The sequence below is a fragment of the Malus sylvestris genome, chromosome 16 (assembly GCF_916048215.2).
Source record: "Malus sylvestris chromosome 16, drMalSylv7.2, whole genome shotgun sequence".
Lineage (NCBI taxonomy): Eukaryota > Viridiplantae > Streptophyta > Magnoliopsida > Rosales > Rosaceae > Malus > Malus sylvestris.
The window spans coordinates 19,531,082-19,545,919 of record NC_062275.1 but is presented as its reverse complement, the minus strand read 5'-3'; the positions used below and the strand labels follow the sequence as shown (position 1 = coordinate 19,545,919).

The window sequence follows — 14,838 nt, the reverse complement described above, 5'->3', positions numbered from 1 at the left end:
ATAATACTTGGGATAAATCACTTATTCTTAATAAATATTGGATTGGTTACTTACATAGGTTTCGTGACTACGAGGACATGCTAGAATGGGATCATAGGGAGTAGGGTTACTCCTCCTCCTCCCATTGCCAATTAGTTTTGGATGTAACCTCAAATTCCTTTAGAGAAAACCTATGTTAGACTTGTGGTTATGTTCATAAACTCATAGAGGTCGGCGAGTTTTAGTTCATAGGTCGCCATGCTTTGAAAAGTGGTTTGCTGTGTGCCCTTCTTTGCATGGACGAGGGACCCCATTACAACTTTCTGCAGAATTTCTAGTTTTTAAGTACGCTTCAATAAAATTGGATGCTTACGAGAGCCTGATATGCACGTGTGCTTATTTAATAAATGCTATTGAATGGGAATGGAACTTTCACTCAAACCCTTATAAGACTAAATTATCATTCTCCTTTTTGCAGGGTTTTACATGCAATTCCTTCAAATGAAGCGATTGATACTGTTGAGGTAAGTTTATTACTTCTATCCTTGATGGTTTTAAACCCTTCCTTCTTGTAACCGAAAATAACTCGACCATAGTTTTTCATATGTGGATTATATCATGTAAAATAGGTCTTGCAATCAACATCAAATCCAACTTTTGTACCATGGAAAGGTGGAGCGGTAAGTCACGCATCATCTACCTTTTTAATACATCGTTGTCCATGTCTAATGATATCCACCAAACATGTCTTTTGCTGGTAGCACTTTTCATCATGCTACCAACTTATTAGCATATATCGTGTTCACAACAGATTCTTGGAATTCTTGATATTGGTTGGGATGCTTGGGTATACCGTGACGACTGGATTCGCAATGGGATTCACATTGGAAGTGGGACAGGCAATGTGTTACATTAATCCGTAAAAGGTGACACATGCTCTTAATTACATGAACTTAATTGAAGAAGCTATCGACTTGCCAGTAATGTCAATTTTAGTCAGGGCTTTGACAGTTAATCTACTCTGTAACTTATTTAGTCTTTCAGTCGAAAGCATCGATTTTGAAATGAGTTTTTCTAACTGTATTTGGGGGATCATTCTTTTTACTATAAAAGCATTAATGATTCTATGTTTTCAACTTTCAGGTATGACTGGTAGATCGAACTGCATGGAGTAAACTCATTATCTTTGTTTGTATAGAAGCTAATGGTAGATTCTTGTTAATATTTTTCGGCAACAGTAGATTCTTATTTAGTTTAGCCAGGTACTTTGGATTTTTTTGTATTTGATTGTAAAGGATGACGAAGATGTCACGAAAATCTCCGTCTAATGTAATTCTACTTGCTTTTTTAGTTTGTTGTAGCTGAGTCCTTTGGGATGTGTGTTTGGTTTTCTCGTTATCTTTTTTCGATGACTTTTTTAATTTGTTTTATGAGTTTGTAATCGGGTTACGGACTCACAATTATAAATACAAGCAGATTTGATCCGATTCAAACCCAGTTTAATACGGTCATAAGACCGGGAAAATTTCGCCATAGATGTTTTTGCGTGGTTAATCCTTAAACCTCCAAAGACATTAATTTTGTAAAATCGTTCACTTAAATTATCATTATTACATTCATGTAAGTCGGGTATGGAACGTCATCCTCTTTGTCATGGCAACTGCTCGAGAGGACCAAAGGCTAGCCTGGAGAAGTTAACTAGGCCTGGTTTCCCTTATTTATGTGGGCCTCTATCTGCTATTCTGTTGGGCTTTCCCTCTTTTTTTTCCCCCTTTTTTTCTCTTTTCCTAATTTTCCAATGTGTTTATTTATTTATATGGCTTAGAGCTTTTGAGAGTTAAAGGGCGATGTTAAAATTTAAATATAAAATTTAAATTGACAACTAATATGATATTTGATTATTTTAAAGTTTTGCTCTTTACTTGATATGTTAAATTAAACATTGTTTGTTGTAATTTTTTTTTTTAATAATCACCGAAAAAATAAGTTAAGGTCACTATCATTTTTTGCAACAAGGGTGATGGCTACAAATTCACGTAATCCCACATTATAATTGAATTTTTCAATTGAAAAAGACTATTGCTGTCTTTTTTTTCTTTCTTTTTAATATTAATGCTGCTTTAAGAGAAAGTGTTTAAGTGCAAAAATTAGAGAATGAGGTATGTGGGCATTTTTGTGTCCGTACAGATGACCTAGTCTAGTCTCCTACTTAAAAATTTCTCCGCCTAATCGGATAAATGGTCCATGTGGTCATAAGGTATTCGGATGATAGCCCATGTGGTAAAAAAATTCGAATTTAAACCCATGTGGTCACAGTCTGTTAGGATTTAAACCCCTGTGGTCTAAGTCTGTTAGGATTTATGCCCTTCTGTCATTCATCCATTAGGTTTAGGTTGGCCAAATCAGATAAATGGTCCCCGTGGTCATAAAGAATTCGGAAGATAGCCCCTGTGGTAGAAAAAATTTGGATTTAAACCCCTGTGGTCTAAGTCTATTAGGATTTATGCTTGAAATTAGAGGTTCTGTCATTCCTTCGTTAAGCTTACAGGTGGAGTAGAGTTTCTCTGAGTATCTATCAATAAAAAATATCTTACAATAAAAAGAGGGGGGTAGAGAAGATTTCAGTTTATGGTAAAAAAATTCATTCATCTCAGTTATTTCATAAGAAGAAAAAGACGAAAACAGAGGATCTGTTGAATTTCAAATAGTTAGTTTCACCAATAGGATACGAAAACTTACTTCACATTTACAATTACACAAAAAAACTATTTATCTCAGAGAGGTTTACGTAAAATTCTAGGAAAACGTCAACGATTACTGTCTTATTTGTCAAAGAAAAATAGAATATGTTACAAAGAATTAATTAATTGGTTGGATATTCAGAAGTCAAAAACTCGTTAATTTTATAAAGGCATTTTGAATTATTTGATTTATTAGATCTTGAATTTTAATGAATTATGTGATTTATTAGTTAAACCACGTTCTGTCGCATCTCCTCAGAGAAGCTCTGCTCCACCTGTAAGCTTAGCGGAGAAATGACAGAACCTCTAGTTTCGGGCATAAATCCTAAGAAACTTAGACCACAGGGTTTTTAATCCGAATTTTTTTTACCACAGGGACTATCTTTTGAATACCTTATGACCACGGGGACCATTTATCTAATTTTGCCAACCTAAACCTAATGGAGGAATGACAGAAGGGCATAAATCCTAACAAACTTAGACCATAGGGGTTTAAATCCGAATTTTTTTACCACAGAGACTATCATCTGAATACCTTATTACCATGAGAACCATTTATCCGATTAGGCCAAATTTCTCTGATTGGAGATGTTCTTGTCTCAATTTTCAAAACATTCTTGAAAAGAAAATTCAATTTACTCGAAACGACGACGTGCGCCCACATAGAAGATAATGCAGTCTTGGCGGTAACTTGAAATTTTTACTCAGCCAGCAACCGTTGACCTCCCGTGCTTTGGCGCCAAAATGTTGAAAACCAAAGGTACATGATACGCCCAAAAATACCCAAAGCGGTTAAAAAACCGTGAAATTTAACGGCGAAACTTGGTGAAGGTTAAAACTAAAAACTTGGTTTCGCGCCAAAATAAGATCCTAGTATAAACGCAAAAGGCGCAGAGGCCCGTCTTTCATTTCCCTCCCTTTCCTCTCCTCCTCCTCCTCCTCAAAATCTCCCTTCAATTTAACGAAACCCTAATCCTAATTTCCGTCTTCTGCCTCCAGATCCATGTCTATTATGGAAGACTTGGACGCCAGACATGCAGAGGAGCAAGACAACTCCGAAATTCCGATGGGAATTCCGGTTGGAATTCCAATGGGGGTGATGGTGAAGCGGACGAATCCAGGCGCGGGGGCTCGTATCTCGACCGTGCTTAAGGAAGAGGTGTCCGAGGAGACGGATGAGACTGAAAGGCTTCGACCCACGAAGCCTCAATTCTCGATTAAGGAAGAAGTTCCTGATAGTCGAGAGAGTTTGACTCTGGTCAAGCAGGAGCCCTCTGATGTTCCTGATAGCCAGGAACTTGTTCCGATTCGGGTCAAGGCAGAGCCCATTGAGGAGTCGGAGGAGGCGGAGTCTCTGAGCTTAGTGCCGAGTCAGGTTCCTGAGAGTCAAGAGGGTTTGGTCCTAAATGTGGAACCCATTACAACCCTGGTCATGCTGGAGGCCTCTGAGGAGTCAGGTGAAGCTGAAAAGCTTCACATAGCTAAGCATGAGAGCCCGTTGAAGAAGGAAGAGAGGCAGATTCGAAAGGAAGAGAATGTAAAGAAAATTCGCTCAGTTTTGGGGCTGGGGCCTGAGATACGCGAACTTGATATTCTCCTAGTGCTCGCTAGATGCGGTGACAACCCAGAAGCCGCCATCAATTACATTCTCGAAAACTCGATCTCTTCGCGCCAGGGGCCGGAGCCTAAGAGCCAGGTGAAGAAGGAAGTTCCTGATTGTCAAGTGATTTCGGTGCAACAGATGAGACCCGATAATTTGGAAGATGCAGATTTCCCTGTGGAGCAGGATTGGCTTATGGTGGGAAGGACGTTTATCACTGCACTTTCAACTTCGAAAGGCAGGAAATTGGTTGATAATGAGATTGTTCATTTCACTTTTCCTTGTGCAAACTCAAGCTACAAAACCCAATGGATTGTTCGATTCTCGACCAAACGATTTGGAGAGGTATATCAATGTTCCCTCCTTGTTGCTTCATTGTGTTCTGTTTAACAAAATATGTTATCTTGTTATATGTTCGATAGGACTAATGAATGACGTGTTCTATATACGATTAATTTTATAGATTGGTCGGCTTCCCATGGAATGGGCGAAGACTGTTATTCCGCTTGTAAGTTCTGGTAAGGTTAAAGTTCGTGGGCGTTGTATAGCTGCACCGAGTGTCCTTTCTATGGTGCAAGAGGTTGTATTGTATGTAAGGTAGAGGTCCTATCCAGCTGTCCTCACATTCCTTGGAATTATCTTACTCAGTTTTGTGTGTGCTAATTGTGTTCAATTGTAATATTTTTACAGTTTTTATATTCACCATTCCATTTTTACGGAGGGTGACCACTCGTCATGGAGGCTAGATGTTTCCCCTGTCATTAATACTTCATTGTATCCTCTCCTCACTTTGTTCAACTTGCTGAAAATTCGGCCGTATCAAAAGGTAGTACCTATTTGTCCTGTGGTAATGTTAGCATTCGACATATACAAGTCCACGCATTAGAAACTCTGTTCTTTGTTGGTATGTGATGTACTGATATGTGCTTTTGTATTTTGCTTCATTCAGGCTGAATTCACCCCAGAAGATCTTGATTCCCGAAAACGTCTATTGAACATTGAAGTATGTTTAACCATTCTTTTGTTCATTTGCATTGATCTCACGTGTTTGAAAATTGGATTTGCTGAATCTCCACTTATCCATATAATCTTTTCATGTGTGTTTATTACTAAATGTTTTTGGGAGTTTGTGACCAAGAAACTATTGTACCAACTACCAGATGAAAGTTTAGATTGTGCTTTGATTATACTTGAACTCATTAACTGAGTGAGGTCTTTGCAAGAATTCCAACCCTTGGTAAAAGCAAATCGTGAATTGGTTCTTTTGCCATTTCTTTAGTGAGAGTGCTTTTCAGTGGTGCTATGATTTATTTAATTTTTTGGGTAAAGTTTCAGTGTGCTAATTGAATTCCAATGAAAGTGCTTTGATGAAGACAATTAAATATTTCAATACAAGGATTTGTCTTATACACATCTTCATTGCTAAATTACCATGGATAATTTGACATTGAATAACATAGACATGCTTGGTTCAAAACAGCGTATTGAAGATGGTGCTGCACCAGTGTTGCCCTTAGTGAAACGAAGAAAAGGCACCACCCAACAGCCTTCAGAAGAAAGCAAAGATGAACAAGTTGTTACAGAATCATCTCTAAATAAACTTGTTGGTGCAGCAGATGTATATGACTTGGAGGTAGGTATTTGGAATGCTTATATTGTTCAAAATTCAGAGTAACTATGGTTTTTGTTTTTGATGTCATCAATATACTCTTTCCTCACCCCCTGGTCTCTCTCTCTCTCTCTCTCTCTCTCTCTCTCTCTCTCTCTCAATTTTGTAGGAGATGGAACCGTCAAGTACTCTCACATGCGTTCTGAAGCCATACCAGAAGCAAGCTCTCTACTGGATGTCTGAATTAGAGAAGGGAATTGATGTTGAGAAGGCAGCACAAACCCTTCATCCTTGCTGGGCAGCCTATCATATTTGTGATGAGTATGTTGCCAAATGAATATGGAAGAAGCGAGAACTAACTTCTAGTTTATTTTCTATTTTCTTTGTCATAACATATGGTGTGTCCATAGAATCAAATCAAATAGCTTAAGCGTCTAACTTAGCTAAACATGCCGTGTTTCAGGAGAGTTTCTTCAGTCTATGTGAACATATTCACAGGGGAGGCAACCACAAAACTTCCAACTGCAACGCTAATGGCAAGAGGAGGAGTGGGTTTCTTTATCTTCCCTCTTGTCCATATTTTCTTTAATTTGCTTTAGTACATGTTCGGTTTCCTTTTTTTCTCTGGTTATTATCATGTAAATCTTTTCTCCAACTTAAAAGGGTGTTTTTATAGATCCTAGCAGATGCAATGGGACTTGGGAAGACTGTGATGACAATTGCTCTAATACTTGCAAGACCAGTCCGAAAAAGCTCTGAAAGTACCGAGATTACAAAAAGGAGGAGGATGGATACAGATACAAGCACCCCCTTGAAACCAAGGGGGGGCACTCTTGTTGTCTGTCCCATGTCTTTGTTAAGCCAGTGGAAGGTGAATCTTCTGTTTTGTATTGAATAGTGTTTTGTTCAAAGAAGTTTTTTGTCTGAATTTAGGCATACAATTAATGGTCCAGGAAAAAGTGATCGTATCTTAATTTATTCCCTAATAGTTTGAACTACTTTGGAAGATATCTTATCATTTCTTTCAATGTTTCAGGATGAGCTCGAAACCCATTCAGAGTCTGGAAGTATTTCTATTTTTGTCCACTATGGTGGGTACAGAACCACTGACCCCAAAACAATCTCGGCACAAGATGTTGTCTTGACAACGTATGGTGTGTTGGCTGCATCTTATAAAAGTGTAAGGAAAAAAATACCCTCTGTTTAAAGCAACTCTTAGCACTTTTTTTGTTTGCTAAAATCAACTAAAACAAATTTATTCATCTTCTTTGTTATATGGATGCTTTAATTTTCCTTTAGGATAAGGAGAACAGTATTTTCCATCAGGTTGACTGGTATAGGGTGGTGCTTGATGAAGCACATACCATTAAGGCTTCAAAAACCCAAGCAGCTCAGGCTGCTTTTGCCTTGTCCTCGCATTGTCGATGGTGCTTGACAGGAACCCCTATTCAGGTATGCATCCTGATTTCATACCTGATAGATATGTGAGTATGCGTGATAGAAACCACAACGGCTAACAAAGCATGTGTACAGCACTGCTCTTTTAACAGTACCTGTCTTCATTTCTTTGGGTGCATTTTTGGAGACTTTAACTAGTTGTTTCTAATAGAGTTTAGGGGAGGGATTATTCATTTGTTCTAACATTATTTGTGAAATCCATTGCTGCAGAACAATTTGGAAGACCTCTACAGCCTCTTATGCTTCTTGCATGTCGAACCGTGGTGTAACTGGTCATGGTATGAATTTTAAAATATTGCTATTGTATTGCAGTTATAACAATTGGGGAGCTAGTGGGCATGTTAGTATGTGTGTCACTAACATGGTATTATCTACATCTAGGTGGAGTAAATTAATTCAAAAACCATATGAGAATGGTGATCCAAGAGGACTGAGATTGATCAAGGCTATTTTGAGGTCACTAATGCTAAGAAGAACAAAGGAGACAACAGATAAAAAAGGAAGGTAAAATACTTTTTGGATTCCTTTAAACCCTCTCTCTCTCTCTCTCTCTCACACACACACACACACACATACACACACAGACACACACACAGACACACATAATATCTTTGGAGCCTTTTAACATTTGTTGCTTGTGGCTCAGGCCCATACTTGTTCTCCCTCCAGTCGACATTCAAACCATCAAGTGTGAACAGTCGGATGCTGAACGCTACTTCTACGATGCCCTTTTTAAGAGATCAAAAGTAAGTTTTCTCGACTCTAAAAGGATATCTTGTAGCCTAGTTATTATTGATAGCTCATCAGTGGTGATTCTATCATCCATGGTGCTTAGTGCTTACCATCTTTTATGCAAACTATACAGGTCCAGTTTGATCAATTTGTAGCGCAAGGCAAGGTTCTTCACAACTATGCAAATATCCTTGAGCTGCTACTTCGATTGAGGCAGTGTTGCAATCACCCGTATCTTGTTATGAGGTGGGAATGGATTTGCGATTATTTCTAACTACTTAATAACCAATGTTGTTTCCTTGTTGATTGTATTGATCTACTTCTAATAAAATCTTGTTTGCATGTATGCAGTAGCGCTGATTCACAAAAGATAAAAAGTCGGAATGATCCACACAAGTTTGCGGACTTTGAAAATCTTGCCAGAAAATTCCTTGAAGCTAGTCATGATTCTTCCAGTTCAAAGCAGATTGTCCCCACTCAAGCCTACGTTGAAGAGGTTGTGGAGAGTATCCGTCGCGGTGAAAACAAAGAGTGTCCCATATGCTTGGAATTTGCAGATGATCCTGTACTTACACCATGCGCACACAAGATGTGCAGAGAGTGTCTTCTCTCAAGCTGGCAGACACCAGCTACTGGTCGATGCCCAATCTGTCGGCAATGGCTTGCAAACACTGACCTTATTACCTGCCCATCAGAAAGCCGTTTCCAGGTTACCGATGAGGAAAACTGGACAGAATCTTCCAAGGTTGCAAAGCTATTGGATTTCTTGGAACGTATTCTTCGGTCAGGTTCTGGTGCAAAGAGCATTGTGTTCAGTCAGTGGACTACTTTTTTGGATCTCTTGGAGTCCCCTATGAAGAAAAGAGGAATTGGATTTCTGAGGTTTGATGGAAAGCTGTCTCAGACACAGAGGGAGAGGGTTTTAAACGAGTTCAACGACAGCAGGGGGAAAATGGTAAGCTGCAAGAGTCACGTTCTCTTCCTTGGCTGTTATAATTTGGCAGCGATCTATTCATCCCTAACATTCTGCAAATGTGTTACAAATACTCAGGTGTTGCTGACATCCTTGAAAACGGGTGGTGTTGGTCTAAATTTAACTGCAGCATCTAATGTCTTTATACTGGTACTTCCCAATCTTTATATCTATAATTTGCATGTTTCTGGTAATTAATCCTTTCATCCCTCGTGTCAAAAGCATCGTATTCCTCCTTTTTCCAGGATCCGTGGTGGAATCCTGCTGTAGAGGAGCAAGCGATAATGAGAATTCATCGCATTGGCCAAAAGCAAACTGTTGTAGTCAGAAGATTTATTGTCAAGGTGATCTTTCAGTAGTTTACATGTGTTTTTTTGCTTGAAATTGAATGATGTTTTTCCTTTAGTGAGTTGAACAAGCAACTCTTGCTTTGCTGGCTTTCTTTTATTTGATCTACTTTTCTTGCGTCTCACGTTTTCCACTCCAATCCAAACTCAATTGATCACGAAACACGGACAACTGAGAAGCTCAAAATGATTTTGCTTTGCGCATTGCAGGACACCGTGGAGGAGCGAATGCAACAAGTTCAGGCGAGGAAGCAGAGAATGATTGCCGGAGCTCTCACTGACGAGGAAGTTCGTTCTGCCAGAATTGAGGAGCTCAAAATGCTTTTCACCTAAGTCATTATATATAGCTTTCCAAAAAGAGAGTTTGCAGCATTTTGGGGCTTTTCTGTGTACTAGTTGGTCTAAAAGTCCCCAATTTTGTAAATCATGGGGCCTTCTCTCTTTCTATTTATATTTTTGGTCCGAACACTCGAGCAAATTCATATGAAATTATGCGAATATTCTGAAAATAATGTTTTTGTTCTTTGACCGTTATCTCACAGGCGTTTTATGTCAATGACACAAAAATATGAACAAAAATTTATGTTTTTACTTTATTGGTACAGAGCGTTGCTGTGGCAGTGCACTTGCAGTATATGTGTTTTGTTTTGATTTTGACTAGTTTGGCAGCTATCTTCTGTAATTTCCCCAAATGCTAGAGGACAATAGAGATAACACGATAAAGTTCGGCCCTGCGAGCAAACCAACGGTGCGTTTCGTTTTTACAACTGGCCACGTAACCCTCATCTGAGCCGTTGGTCAGAGATGGTTGATAGGTGGAGATGTGGGTTTCAACGTCGTCCTTTTTGATGTCGCCCAACCAAATAATAATAATAATAAAAAAAGAAAGTCAAAAACGAGGGGAACAAAAATGCAAACTGCAAGCGTTCCATGTATTACCGAAAACGGTCGGTTGTGGGCCCCCCCCGTCTGAATTGGTAACGCCAAATATTATCTTTCTTTTTTTTTTTTTTTTTGGAAACTCGTTAAATATTATCTTAAGAAAAAGTGTTTAACTCGGTCGCTCTCCCTTTCGGTTAGGGTGGTTTGTTGGCTAGCTCATAGCTCGAGCTTCCTATCGCTTTTCGGCTCGGCTTCAGATTTTTATTTATTTATTTATATTAATGTTAATTGCTATTTAGTATTCCGATTTACTTGTATTCTCTTAACTTGTAAGTGAGAAATCTTATTTTCGATTCTTGTCATATTATTATTAGCCCATTGTGAGGCTTAGCCATTCTCCCACCCCCTTTTTGTATTAATAATATCATTTGTTAAAACAAAAAAATTTGTTAGTGTTAATGAACCTTGTTTCCAAGTAATAGAATAATTGGGAGTGGAAATTCGAACACATAAGGTTAGTGTAGCGTAAAAGCTTTTAATTAATTAAAGGATTGAGTACTTAAAACACCCAAACTTTTTAACGTTATTTCAAATTATTTTCAATATTTTTAAACATTTCAAATAAATATCCAATCAATTGAAAAGCACATCCATTAAGCACCCGTTAACTTTTTCTGGCAAATGTACATGTAGCAACAATGGATTCCACTTTTTAGCTTATATGGACACTAAAATAATAATAACAATAATTTCAAAAAAGAAACAAAGATAAAAAATAAAAATAAATAAACAAATTCCCAAATAAAATGGAAAACCAAAATAAAGATCGAGAAATATCAGGCCCCTACCACCCCCAAACTCAACCTACGACCACCGAAACTCCATCCGAACCCTTATATTGAAAACCCACCAACTAGATTAAAATTAGTTGTCTCAAAATCTATTTTCGAACATTGATTATATAAATATAGAACTCAATGATTAAAGAGTATTGAATTGAATTCAACATGTATCCAAATTGAAATTGCATCAGGAGGGTAATCTCCTAACAAATAAGAGGGTTAAGAACTCAGAGAGGGTTTCAAGGAGTTTGTTTTTGCTCATGTGATTTCCTCATTCGTGGATTCTTGACTTGTAAACTTTCCAGTTCTTCATTGTGGGCGGTGAAGGTGGTCACTGCATCATGGCAGTCATACAATTTCAACAACCTCCACGACCTTCTTCTGGGTGTTAATGACTTGAGTTGTAAGGTGGATTTAATTTGAGAACTGAAAATTGAATTGGATTTTTAAATTGGAACCTATTCATCTCTTCTAGGTTAAACAAGTACCATCCTAGAACTTTCACAATTGATTTCTCATTTGGTTACACAATGTACTTTTCTCAATATTTAGAGCAATAAAGGCTCTCTCTACTGAAGTAGCAGCAAACAATAGAACCAAAGTTAATGTAATTTGCAAATACACATGACTATATACTTTGTTCCACCCCGTCTCCACTATTTATTTTGTTTTTTTTTTTGCAAGACTACCAATTTATTTCATTTGAGAAAATTGACTACTCGAACGCATATCAAGAATATAATACCTAAGTTGATCTTGAAGTGCCAAGAGTTGACAAGTAGAATATTCATTCGGATAAAATTGAACAAAACAAATTAGATCTTGTTAAAGAGCTCCTCATTATACCGTCATAGTGGTAATGTACTAAAAACACAGAATGACATACCACGTGCCACTTCACGTTAGTAAAATACTTGTATTGAAAAAGTTAACCTTTTCTTCTCTTATACAACGACACGTGTTCCGGAAAGAATGAAAAATTTCTCCATCGTCGGGGCTTACAGGAGCCAAAGCCGCGTGCCAACCATACGCCTCTCTCTCTCACGCATATATATATATATATATATATATATATATATATATATATATATATTCACACGCACCACCACTTCCTTGCCCAGTTCCACCTGTTATACACCAAATCCCAAATCCCAAATCCCTCACTCTCTCTCCCTCTCCTCCGAGATCTCATCAAAATCCAATCAAATATCAATGGCAGAAGAATCGCGACCGAGCTCCGGTAACCGACGCCAGCCCAGCCGCCTCCAGAGGCGAGCCCCGCCCCCTTCTTCCTTGCAAATAAACCGCGTCCCCGATTGGAACGTCGCCATCCCCCTCCTCTCCCCTCTCGTCTCCCCCGATCAACCAATCGAGGCCAAATCTCGAGACGACACGCGGCAGCACCAGCAGAAGGAGCTCCCGCGCCATCATCAGCAGGGCGCGGAGGCGGACAAGTCGGCTCAGGTGGCGGTGTTCAAGAAGTGGCAGCACCCGGCGGCTCCGTTTTGCTACGACACGGCTCAGATGGTCCCGCCTTTCGTTCAGTTTCGTTAGTTAGCCGGATTCAATCCGGTTTTTTCCTCAAGGGTTCTGATGGAATTTTAAATATGTAAAAATAGTCTGTAGATCTCATCTAACGGTGTATGCGCGTTCATCTTAGTTAATTCGTGATCAAACATGCACCTGATTTTGCCAACTGTATCATACATATTTCCCTATTAAAATTGTTAATTCCAGCTTGGGTTCTTGTGTTGATTAACGCTACGACTCGTTTATCAATCCGTAATTGAAATGTGATGAATTTTGAACGAGTCATAGCGTTAATCTTTTTTACTCCCTTGGTTCAAATTTCATTGGGACTCCTCGTCTTATTATTTCTGATTAATAAGACGTTTGGTAAAATTTTCTAAATTGGAGGCAGGATTAGTGGTTGGGGAAAAAGATCATGGGATGCCACTTTTGCGGTGGAAGGGTCGATTTGTAGAATCATTGGATCCAATGGTCATGATTCAGTCAAAGAGTTCCATTGTGTAGCAGTTGGTCAGTCTCCACCGTAAGCATAAAGTATGAGTTATCCCAAAAGTTGTCTATTCCTTTTTGGTGTCAAAAAGTTGTCCAATTTCGTATATTTTACTTGATTAACACAAACAAAACAAAATTTGTGTCATATAAAATTGGAAAATGTCAGGCAACGTTTTTGAATGGTGTTGCTATCAACGAAACCAACACAATCAAACAATTTATTTAACCCTAGGGAATAACGATGTTTCAATAATAATCCAACTAAACCATTACAAAGTAGCTCAGTGGTCGGAAATAAATTTTAAGCTTGTATTCTACACGGTACGTTTTGAATTCGATTCCTAGCATTAGTGAATCGCACAATGATGACTAAGGGGAGGCTAAATGCTTCTATAAGTCTTCTCGACCCCCAAAAGGGTGGACTACCGTGACGAAGTCACCAGCTGGTCATTTTCAAAAAAAAAAAATAGTAATAATCCAACTAATGTTTAGGAAGCAAATTATTATATAATTAATGTGTTTATTTCATATTGATGACACATCACTTGATTTGTTAGTGATTTTAAGTGTTCAAGTTCAACGAATTATTTGATGCGATTGTTTTGTGAGTGATTGCAAATATTTAAATTATCTTGAAATTATGATATTGTTTTGCGAGTGTTTCATTACTCAAAAGCAATTGATTGATGTTGTGCTTGATTTTTTTAAGTCATGATATTTGGTATTGCAAACCCATAATACAATAATTACATTTTCAAATCATCTATGATGGGTTAGTCCAACATGACCAAGAAATTAAAGTGAATCCTTACTATTTGACAAGAAATTAAAGTGAGATCACTATGGAGTGACTGTTTTAGAATGTCAATATGAACTAATTATTTAAAAAATTGCAGTTGTTATGACACTCTAAAACAATCACTCCATATTGATAGTTAGGTTGACATGCAATCCTTTCTTGATTGAGATGAAAGTAAAAAGATATAAGTTTTATGATCGGTGAAGTGTTCAATATTTTCTTATGAAACCAAAAGAACTAGTCTTATTTGCTTTGATTGGTACTCAAACACACATTTGTTTCATAGGTCAAAAAAGAAAGAAAAAAACAACACTACTTTGTTTCTTTAGAACAATGGAGATGCGACGTGCAAACTTGGATCTTCATCTAAAGTCGAGGAGAGGAACCACTACTACTAGACTAAGAGCGGAACAACTATTAAATAAGAAATATAAGAAAAGAATAATTTTGGTTGAATGGTATTCACCTGACTAAAGAAAAAGAAGTGTTATTTAATTTATTTTGCATCGAAATTTAATTTCAAAGTGTGTACCACATGAAGAAGCAACTTAATAAGATGGGGCATACGTGCAAATGAAGAAAATACATGGTCAAAAGGAAGAAAATATTCCAATAGAAGAAGGGATTCCTAATCTTTGGATCGCATAATAACAGAAACATAAATATTCAGTCAAATATTCCATGCTTTTATTGTCTGATTGTATTTGGATTTGTAATCAATTTAATAAAATGAGTGGAGGAAGAGGTGTGACTGACTGTGAGTGATTGTGGCCTTCCGTTACCTTATCAGAACATGTGAGATGAGATAGACCACATCGAATTCATTACAATGTCCCTCTCCCACTGACGCCCAT

At 37.9% G+C, this 14,838-nt stretch overlaps 2 protein-coding genes and 1 pseudogene across 2 annotated transcripts; all 3 read left to right on the top strand.

The window, feature by feature from the left end:
- The window catches only part of LOC126607422 (actin-related protein 9-like), a 36,547-nt pseudogene extending 35,642 nt beyond the window's left edge, over window positions 1-905 (top strand).
- A 2,735-nt stretch (window positions 906-3,640) lies between these two features.
- Window positions 3,641-10,035, top strand: LOC126606405 (DNA repair protein RAD5B-like). Its single transcript, XM_050273786.1, has 18 exons — window positions 3,641-4,665; window positions 4,784-4,917; window positions 5,011-5,146; window positions 5,270-5,323; window positions 5,801-5,953; window positions 6,099-6,250; window positions 6,393-6,477; window positions 6,606-6,800; window positions 6,966-7,109; window positions 7,229-7,381; window positions 7,598-7,665; window positions 7,769-7,891; window positions 8,034-8,133; window positions 8,253-8,365; window positions 8,471-9,074; window positions 9,171-9,242; window positions 9,338-9,436; window positions 9,650-10,035. Exons 1-18 carry the CDS (start codon window positions 3,724-3,726, stop codon window positions 9,770-9,772), a joined length of 3,450 nt encoding a protein of 1,149 aa, XP_050129743.1. The 5' UTR covers window positions 3,641-3,723; the 3' UTR covers window positions 9,773-10,035.
- A 2,225-nt stretch (window positions 10,036-12,260) lies between these two features.
- LOC126606473 (uncharacterized protein At4g14450, chloroplastic-like) lies at window positions 12,261-12,899 on the top strand. The gene has a single exon (XM_050273863.1). It carries the CDS (start codon window positions 12,376-12,378, stop codon window positions 12,715-12,717), a length of 342 nt encoding a protein of 113 aa, XP_050129820.1. The 5' UTR covers window positions 12,261-12,375; the 3' UTR covers window positions 12,718-12,899.
- The last annotated feature ends 1,939 nt before the right edge of the window (window positions 12,900-14,838 follow it).

What these genes read in the sequence shown, in the direction of transcription:
- LOC126606473 (XM_050273863.1), top strand. Translation starts at nt 12,376, where the DNA reads ATGGCAGAAGAATCGCGACCGAGCTCCGGTAACCGACGCCAGCCCAGC.
- LOC126606405 (XM_050273786.1), top strand. Translation starts at nt 3,724, where the DNA reads ATGTCTATTATGGAAGACTTGGACGCCAGACATGCAGAGGAGCAAGAC. An exon ending in TGACAGGAACCCCTATTCAG is followed by an intron (nt 7,382 to 7,597) that starts GTATGCATCCTG and finishes CCATTGCTGCAG; the next exon opens with AACAATTTGGAAGACCTCTA. An exon ending in TCAGAAGATTTATTGTCAAG is followed by an intron (nt 9,437 to 9,649) that starts GTGATCTTTCAG and finishes TGCGCATTGCAG; the next exon opens with GACACCGTGGAGGAGCGAAT.